Raw genomic sequence first — 10014 nt, 5'->3', positions numbered from 1 at the left:
CCCCAGCCACTCTGGGCGGCTTCCCAAAAAATATTAAAATACTGTAATACATCAAACATTAAAAGCTTCCCTAAACAGGGCTGCCTTCAGATGTCTTCTAAAAGTTTGGTAGTTGTTGTTCTCTTTGACATCTGGTGGGAGGGCGTTCCACAGGGAAGGCGCCACTACCGAGAAGGCCCTCTGCCTGTTTCCCTGTAACTTGGCTTCTCGCAGTGAGCGAACCGCCAGAAGGCCCTCGGTGCTGGACCTCAGTGTCCAGGCAGAACGATGGGGGTGGAGACGCTCCTTCAGATATACTGGACCGAGGCCGTTTAGGGCTTTAATTGTCAGCACCAACACTTTGAATGATGCTCGGAAACGTACTAGAAATGTAGGTCTTTTGAGACTGGTGTTATATGGTCTCGACGGCCGCTCCCAGTCACCAATCTAGCTGCCGTGTTCTGGATTAGTTGTAGTTTCTGGGTCACCTTCAAAGGTAGCCCCACATAGAGCGCATTGCAGTAGTCCAAGCGGGAGATAACTACAGCATGCACCACTCTGGCGAGACGGTCCGTGGGCAGGGAGGGTCTCAGCCTACGTACCAGATGGAGCTGGTAGACAGCTGCCCTGGGTTCATGCTACCTTACACTCATTTGCACTTATCATGTCATTTGCTCCCTAAAATTTAATACACTACATAGTAGTGCTGAAAACTGTTTTAAAGTTTATTTCAATAAAATTGGGGGGAAATGTTACTGAATTTGGTCTGTTGTTTATAAATAGAAAATCGGTCTCCTGCCTCCTCCCATATTACCCGTTCTGGGAAATTACATTGTCTAACGTAGATTCTTGCTCCAACATAGAAAATTACCTCATTCCAGATAGTCGGTCCATTTATAGCTTGTCTTGTCTACTGTAGCCAGAGAATGGAATGTCAAGGCCAAATAAAGAGGAGTGTGATTAATACACCCACATACATGTAGATCAGCTCACTCGCCACACAGCTGAATGTACTGCAAGGACAATTCTGTAGCCAGTTCTACCAATTCAGTCCATTTCAAGTGTGTATATAAAAATAATCTTTCAGGAAACACATCTATACAATTCAGGCTTATATATTTTAGCACAAAAGTCATTTAACATTTGAATTAAAAACAAGGTTTTAAAGTCTCGAAATCATTAAAAGAAAAAACCCACAGGCTCCCTATTTGGTGAGGGACAAAAATGCAATTCACGCAATTCTTTTATACCAGGGGAGTAATTTCCTTCAAAAGGCCGAGATTTCTTACACTTTCTTCACTGATGTGGAATCAAATTCTTGTATACAGAACCTGTACAGAACCTCTCCTTTAACACTTCCTCCTGCCCCCTAACCAGCAGTAGTCAATCAATAATATTGAAAAGAAAGATTCCACAATCTATCTCGGAATTTAGACAGGTTCTAGTTAAGTTAAGAAGTTAAGAAAAAAAACAGCAGTGTGAGAGGAAGTTTCTGGTACCACTTATGGATTTTACTTTTTTTGGAGTCTCAGCCTGTTACTGGAGCCATTTCCTTGCTTCATTAGCTGCTGATTATTAGACCCTGAAAGGCACAGTTTTTGCTATTCTACTTCCAAGGAGAATGAAATTCTGTTCAGAAAATGGCCAACAGTTCAGGCCTTTGCAGACAGGCTGACAATGCACAACACACATTTGATTTATATTTAGTATTGAGTGACTAGTGCATACAACAAAAGGAGATGCTGCTTTTTAAAACACGGGTTTGCAGTTTTATTTTTTTTGCAAGATTACATCCTTTAAAAGAAGTAATTCACTTAGATTCCAAATACTGAGATTAAATACAAATAAAAGCTGTAGCTTTTTTAAAGTGAAGCTATTGCCTATTGACCCTGAAATAAAATAGTCTTATGATTGAACAGGTGCAAAAATCCCTCCATAACCTCTATTTTTATTGGCAAAGTCATTTAAGGTCACTTTTGCTTCCAAGACCATCTTCTTTCATGATTTCCATTGAAGGAGTTTTGCTTTGTAATGGCTTGTGGTTCCACAGTGTTTTGTAAATGAAGACTGCTATGAAAACACTATCGCTGTTGCTGTAGTTGCAGACGCTGCCACAAAGAGAAGTGTGATCGTCTGTGCGAAAGTCTGTCATCTTCCCCATTGATTTTCAGAAATAAAGAAAATTCAAGTTGCCACTTAATCTTTCTTACGTTCCATATCATTTTCAAGATGCCAACAGCCAGCTGCTATGCCTTTCAGGCTGAACTGCTGGCAAGATGCCCAGTGTGCTTGTTAGATGGCATACAGGTACTGTACTGCATGCACTTCAAGAATATAGTGTAGAAGGGCACCTACAAAGACAGGCATTTGGAGCAGCTAATTTTATGCATATAATGAATGCATCAGGTTTGAATCTGCGTAGGCGGAACCTCAGTATGGTGGCACATGGCAAATGGGTTCATGTGTTTGGATTTTTGTTGCTTTCAGAAGGCATGAAACAAAGCATCCCAAACAGTTATAGACACAAGCCTTTGCAGCACTCTCGTCAGTCAAGTAGTCTCCAACAAAAGCTGGCATCTATTGCTGGGAAAGTAAAGCACTTCGATTGGCTTTCATCTTCTCTAACCGTTTAACTAGATGACCATTGCTTACTTCAAGTTCCTCCATTTTGTCTAATGCTGAACGAAGCTGAAATAAAAAAGAAACCAGACTGAAAGCCAGGTACAAGAAGTAGTATCATTCTCTCAATCATTCACTAACCATTATTTATTCAGATTTTAAAGATCAGTAAAGACAGATTCCTTACCTGTAAACTGATGTGCTTCGTGGGGTCTTCTCTGCCGTCACACACATGGGATCTATGCCTGCAAGATGAACATCTTGGAAACTTCTGGAGATGTCTTTTAAAGCTCTTACTTTTTGACAGCTTGCTTTGCACAGGCACAGATCCTGTATGTGTGACCACAGAGACGAGAAACAACCACTAAGGCTGAAGACACAGTGGATTTACTCAGCCTCTTTGGTAAATCCATGGTGAAGCCAATGTATTCTAGATCCTAGTTCAATGGGTTGTCTAGTGACCTACGCTAATCTTGTCACAAAAAGAAACAGGAAGTAAACAATAACTGAACATACATGAACACATGAAGCTCCCTTCTTTGGAGACCATGGATACAGCCTGCTCAGCATTTCCTACTCTGGCAGCCAGCAGCTTTCCAATAATAATAATAATAATAATAATAATAATAATAATAATAATAATAATAATAATAATAATAATAATAATAATTTATTATTTATACCCCGCCCATCTGGCTGGGCTTCCCCAGCCACTCTGGGCGGCTTCCAATAGAATATTAAAATACTATGATACATCAAACATTAAAAGCTTCCCTAAACAGGGCTGCCTTCAGATGTCTTCTAAAAGTCTGGTGGTAGTTGTTCTCTTTGACATCTGGTGGGAGGGCGTTCCACAGGGAAGGCGCCACTACCGAGAAGGCCCTCTGCCTGGTTCCCTGTAACTTGGCTTCTCGCAGTGAGGGAACCGCCAGAAGGCCCTCGGTGCTGGACCTCAGTGTCCGGGTAGAACGATGGAGGTGGAGACGCTCCTTCAGGTATACTGGACCGAGGCCATTTAGGGCTTTAAAGGTCAGCACCAACACTTTGAATTGTGCTCGGAAACGTACTGGGAGCCAATGTAGGTCTTTCAAGACCGGTGTTATATGGTCTCGGCGGCCGTTCCCAGTCACCAGTCTGGCTGCTGCATTCTGGATTAGTTGTAGTTTCCGGGTCACCTTCAAAGGTAGCCCCACGTAGAGCGCATTGCAGTAGTCCAAGCGGGAGATAACCAGAGCATGCACCACTCTGGCGAGGCAGTCCGCGGGCAGATAGGGTCTCAGCCTACGTACCAGATGGAGCTGGTACACAGCTGCCCTGGACACGGATTTAACCTGTGCCTCCATGGACAGCTGTGAGTCCAAAATGACTCCCAGGCTGCGCACCTGGTCCTTCAGGGGCACGGTTACCCCATTCAGGACCAGGGAATAATAATAAATAATAATAATAATAATTTTTTATTTATACCCCGCCCTCCCCAGCCAAGGTCGGGCTCAGAGCGGCTTACAAGCAATAATAAAAACAAGATGAGTGATTACAACTTAAAAACAAAAATAAAATACAACATTAAAATAATGGAACATTAAAATATTAAAATGGAGCCTCATTGCAGGAGAAGGAAAAGAAAAAAGAAAAAGGGGGCGGAGGGAATCAAATTGGCTCCAATCCAAAGGCCAGGCGGAACAACTCTGTCTTACAGGCCCTGCGGAAAGAGATCAGATCCTGCAGGGCCCTGGTCTCATGAGACAGAGCGTTCCACCAAGTTGGGGCCAGTGCTGAAAAGGCCCTGGCTCTGGTTGAAGCCAATCTAACTTCCTTAGGGCCTGGGACCACTAGGGTGTTGGAATCCCCCACACCTGCCCGCCTCCTGTCCCCCAGAAACAGTACTTCTGTCTTGTCAGGATTCAATCTCAATCTGTTTGCCGCCATCCATCCTCCAACCGCCTCCAGACACTCACACAGGACTGTCACCGCATCAACTACAACTTGACCCTTGCTTTTAAACTGGAGATGCCAGGGATTGCATTTGGGACTACCTTAATGCAAAACAGGGGCTCTGACACTGACCTATGATTCCCCCCCACCATATACAATAAGGGGGGAAAGTATTTGATCCCCTGCTAAATTTGCCCGTTTGCCCTCTGACGAAGAAATGACCAGTCCATAATTTTAATGGTAGGTTTATTGTAGCTGTGAGAGACAGAATAACAACGGGAAAACCCCCAGAAACCCAGAAGACAAAAGGCAGAGATTGATGTGCATTATAATGAGTGAAATAAGTATTTGATCCCCTATCAACCAGCCAGATGTCAGGCTACCTTGTATCTTCACTGTATGTCATGAGCTGAGATTAGAAGCACCTGCTTTAAGGGAGAGGTCTTTTATAAGTTTATCACTGCTTTAAAATTCACCCTGCAGGTGCAAATAATATTCAGTAATCAAATGGTTAAGAATGATTTGAGTTGAGCAGTACCATAGCATAGTGCTGCACAACTCAAATCAGTCTTAAGCATTTGATTACTGAAGATTATTTGCATTTATTTTTTAGCTTAGAATACATGAAGTTTGGAGATTTTATCCCTACCTTAAAAATTTATAAACTTGCTTTCATTCTAGTCAGGGACACTTCAATAAAAATTCCCAGTACAAACTTTTGGTGCCGAATATCTTACTTGAAGTGATTTAGTAGCATGGATTACCTCTCTTTGGAGTTTACGTTTCTCCGCTTTCAATTCGTCCTCTGTTTTTTCAGCATTTTCTGCAGCTGTTTTATAGCGAACAACTTGACCTTCCAGCCGTATTACCTAATATGACAGAATCCCACTATTAAGATATATGTCAAAGATATTTCTGTCAATCATATTTTCCCTTTGGCAGTTCAATAGCTAACACCCAGTTGAGGAATCGCCAGAAGAGGAAATAAGTAACAGATGTCCGATCAATCTTCTCCTCACCTGACTTGTCCAAACCCTTCACCAGATGAACCCGGCTTTCCCTTTTTTAGTGCAAGTGAAAGTGCAGCAAGATGGTAACTAAGATTACAGCCGTGATGAAAATGAAAGCCCTAAACAGCAGGGACTGAATGGGTAAAAACAGATTCCACCTGCTCCTCAGCCATAACAACTACAGTTGTTCCGTCTAGCTTGCCTGGAAATATTTTTTTATTTATAGCAATTAGATTAAATATTGGCTCCACAGCTTGTTTATAATGTCTTCATTTTTATTCACTGTTTAGATTTATATCCCACTCTTCCAAAATGCAGGGTTTTCTGGCACTATAATATTAAAAACCACAATAAAGTAAATAAAAATAAGCTGAAAGCAGCAAATGTATAGGAAAAGCATAAATATATTTCAGCACCAGTGCTAGGAATGGGGGGCGCAAGGGGCTCCAGTCCCCTGATTATATTGAATCAGGGGGCCCAGCCCTCCCACTATTGAGGGGGCCGGCATCGCTGGGTGCCCTCCACATACCCCAGACCCCACCCAGGAGCCAGGAGGGGGCTGGGACGAGCAAGAGCAAAGATGGCCCTCCATGCGTCCGGCACAGGCTGCGGGGGGAGGCGGCTGAGCGCAGAGCCCAGGGCCACACTTCGCCACCCCACCCCCGATGCCTGGACGGGGCAGGACATGCCACATGATGTGCCCCCCCTAATATGGGGGGCAAGTCAGCGCCCCTGTATTCAAGCCATGTTGGGTTTCTTTTCAAGTTTAAAAGTTAAAAGGGAGTTGGGTGAGGCTCATTTGGCAAAAACGGGAAACTGAGCCTTTAGTGTCCTTGACACACCATAACAATTCAATGGGTGCCTTCAGTGCTAACTTTTAAATGCCTACTGAAAACTTTTTTATTTCTCCAGGCTGATGCAGGTAATTAACAGGACACCCCCCACAACAGTCTACAGTGGTACCTTGGGTTAAGTACTTAATTCGTTCCGGAGGTGCGTTTTTAACCTGAAACTGTTCTTAACCTGAAGCACCACTTTAGCTAATGGGGCCTCCCGCTGCCACCATGCAATTTCTGTTCTCATCCTGAAGCAAAGTTCTTAAACCGAGGTAATATTTCTGGGTTAGCGGAGTCTGTAACCTGAAGCGTATGTAACCCGAGGTACCACTGTATTGGTGTTTGTTTTTAATTTCTACTTGCTTTTAACTTTTTATGATTTTACTGTTTGGCTTTATGTCTTATACTGTTGAAAACAACTGTGCTGCATTTTTCTGATACAGTGGTATATAAATATTTTGATAAATGAATATAAATAATCACTAAAACAAGATAGCATTTGCCTGTGGCCAGAAAGACAAATCAGAGTATGCCCCAAGTACTTTGGGGGGAAGGGGAGCACTGCCACGGAAAAGGCCCATTCCCCAGTCACCACCTGCTCTATTTCAGATGGGAAGAGCATCAGAGGATTATCTCGAAGTAGACACGGGCACAGAGGCAGGTGCCCCAGGTACAAGCTGTTTAGAGGAATTGACTAAGAAGGCTCACAGACTGTGAATTCTTTACAGAACTGGATATGTATGCATTAGCTTATAAACTGGCTGGGGATGGAAATTTCTGAAAAGAAAATTACATGACAGCGCTACTTAAAACAAACTGTTCAATACCAGCTATGTATCTGCATGACTGATACTCTGAACCAATTATTTCTACAGTGCTATTTTTGTAAGCAACTCAAGACCATTATGCTATCAAAAAGCCTTCTGACTCAAATGCCTTCTTGCCCTCTTAGTTCTTTATGCTCCACATAGTCATCGCCAGCAACATGGCAACCCACCACAAACAATTACTCATTTACATTCCAATATGTTTAGAACTGAAATATAAACAACTTCCACTTATTTCACAGGAATTTGCATTGAAGCACATACACTCGGCGTCACTGCCTGGGTATCCCTTCCCAACATTTTTAGATAAGAAAGTACACCTCAAGAGAGATATAAACATATCACAAACTTACATTTTGTTCCAGTGCTGTAATCTCTTGTTCAGACTTTGCAAGCTTAAATTTGAGGTCACTGATTTGTCTATTTGCATCTCCTAAAGACATTTTTAAAAAATGTGTCACCCATTAAAACAACTCTGAAAAATATTCCCACAGTATCTAGGGGCATTAAAATATACTGCAATTTATTTAGAGTGTTCAGATGCCACTTTTACAATGATAACCTCATGAAAAATGCACCAAACTACCTTTATGTCCACGGGATCTCTGGTAATGTCCACTCATTATCCTAGAAGCAAAAACCTCTCAACTGTCATCCTCAGCAACCATTTGATCAAGCAATAGGGGAGAGAAATGGACAGTAGGGCATCTCTGCCAGCTCTGTTAGCAGGCAATACATTTTTTATTCCTTTAAATCTCAGCTGGCCATTAGAAGGACTCCTTAACTAAGAAACAGTGGCTAAGTTTTGTTCCTCGCCACTTCATAATGATATCTGTAAGCCACCCCAAAAGTTTTTTTGGGGGGATGGGGTTGCAGTTCAGTGCAGTACAGTGACTACTCATTGCAGGCAACTAAACAAAAACTCCTTCCTAATTTCTATGATCCTTCTAAGTTGGAAAGCACATATTGACCACCTTTGACAATACAATGTGTGAACCTATTAGTCTACAGAACCTACTCTTGCCCACATCTGTTGAATGCATTCAGTTCCACACTACAGTCGGGGCCCCATCACTTGGCACAGCTTCCAACTGGTTTTCTCAGGAAATAAGCATTCAGGGGAGAAGCAGCTGCACCTCTGCATGAAGCAAAGTGGGTAAACATGCAGGGAAAGTGTTATGTACTGAAGTTCTCACCCTGGGCCAGCAGGGGGATACTGTAGATAGTTATGCAAATGAAGGATCGAAAAGTGACGTTCAGTGATTGGATAGTTTGTATGCAAATGAAGGATTGAAAAGTGACGTTCAGTGATTGGATAGTTTTAGAAAGTTGCAACAGTTACATTGTTCTGGAGCTCTATATAAGCAGGCTGACTGAGCTCCTCAGTTCAGTTCTGTTCCAGCTTACAAATAAAGAGCTGCTTGGAAGAATCGCTGTGTCGTCTGATATGTTCGCCCACAACTTAACAGAAAGGAGATGGGCAAGCGACCACCAACCTTAATAATGAAACCTATTCAATTATATTTTGTATGATGTAAATGGATATAATTAGTTTTGTCACTGAAGAGCTGAATACAGAATCTACAATGTGGGAATAAATCTTACTTTGGAGCTCAATCGTATGCATCTCTGTGCCATTTTCTATGACTCCATCTTCTAAATGTAAATTCTCCACGTTACTGTTCTGCTTTTCTTCCAGTTGTACTTTTAATTTTTTAACCTGAAAACCACAAATAATTTAATCAACTTACTGGCACACGAACAATATGTGAACAGAATAATTAGAATTACAAATATCCTGCATTTCCCAACAAGTGGACTCGGATTGCATTATTTGAACTGATATTTGTGTTCTGTAGCAGCTGAAATTACTTTTGTAAGGAATGATGTGACAGAAAGAGGAGGCGTTACAAAGTCAGGGACAGAAGAGGCTTAGAAGTCATGCAGGAAACAGAAGCTGCAGACACTGCCAGCGTTTTCTCAAACAACCATAACAACTAAAAATCTTGCTCTTTTTAAAAATTGAAGTGAAAATTTTGGAGAAGCCAAAATATTATCACATTAGCTACCTGGATTGTATTATTATGATTACACAGAACACTTTTTAAAAAAATGTACAACTCGAAATGGCAGACGACTCTGTACAAGGGGCTAGATAGGGGAGGGTGCATAGCTGCAAATCACCCCCCGCCCCGCTTCTTCCAAACAGCGTGCCAGTGAGGACACAGCTTTGTACTAATGTACTTAACATTACGAGGGAAGCAGGTGGCGCTGTGGTCTAAACCGCAGAGCCTAGGGCTTGCCGATCAGAAAGTCGGCGGTTCGAATCCCCGCGACGGGGTGAGCTCCCGTTGCTCAGTCCCTGCTCCTGCCAACCTAGCAGTTCGAAAGCACGTCAAAGTGCAAGTAGATAAATAGGTACCGCTCTGGCGGGAAGGTAAACGGTGTTTCCGTGCGCTGCTCTGGTTTCGCCAGAAGCGGCTTAGTCATGCTGGCCACATGACCTGGAAAAACTGTCTGTGAACAAATGTTGGCTCCCTCGGCCAGTAAAGCAAGATGAGCGCGTAACCCCAGAGTTGTCCGGGACTGGACTTAACTTTCAGGGGTCCTTTGCCTTTACCTTTTTTTATTTAACATTACAGCGGTACCTCGGTTTACGAACTTAATCCGTTTCGGAAGTCCATTCTTAAACCAAAACCGTTCTTAAACCGAGGCGTGCTTTCCCTAATGAGGCCTCCCACCACTGATGCCCTTCCACCGTTCGGATTCCATTCGTAGACCAAGGTAAAGTTTGCAAACCAGGACACTACT

At 42.7% G+C, this 10014-nt stretch overlaps 1 protein-coding gene across 1 annotated transcript in view; it reads right to left on the bottom strand.

Annotated features, from left to right (window-relative positions):
- Positions 1-1725: 1725 nt before the first annotated feature.
- LRRFIP1 (LRR binding FLII interacting protein 1) overlaps positions 1726-10014 on the bottom strand; it is a 112657-nt gene continuing 104368 nt past the window's right edge. Inside the window, exons 21-24 of the mRNA XM_081200732.1 lie at positions 8809-8923; positions 7557-7636; positions 5295-5399; positions 1726-2667 (exon numbers count right to left, since the gene is read on the bottom strand). Coding sequence (XP_081056858.1) covers positions 2557-2667; positions 5295-5399; positions 7557-7636; positions 8809-8923 — 411 coding nt within the window. The 3' untranslated portion in view covers positions 1726-2556. The remainder of the gene's footprint in view (positions 2668-5294; positions 5400-7556; positions 7637-8808; positions 8924-10014) is intronic.

Source organism: Podarcis bocagei (assembly GCF_964188305.1).
Source record: "Podarcis bocagei genome assembly, chromosome: 1".
Lineage (NCBI taxonomy): Eukaryota > Metazoa > Chordata > Lepidosauria > Squamata > Lacertidae > Podarcis > Podarcis bocagei.
Note: the sequence above shows the minus strand (reverse complement) of the source record. Positions and strands in the feature narration are given on the sequence as shown.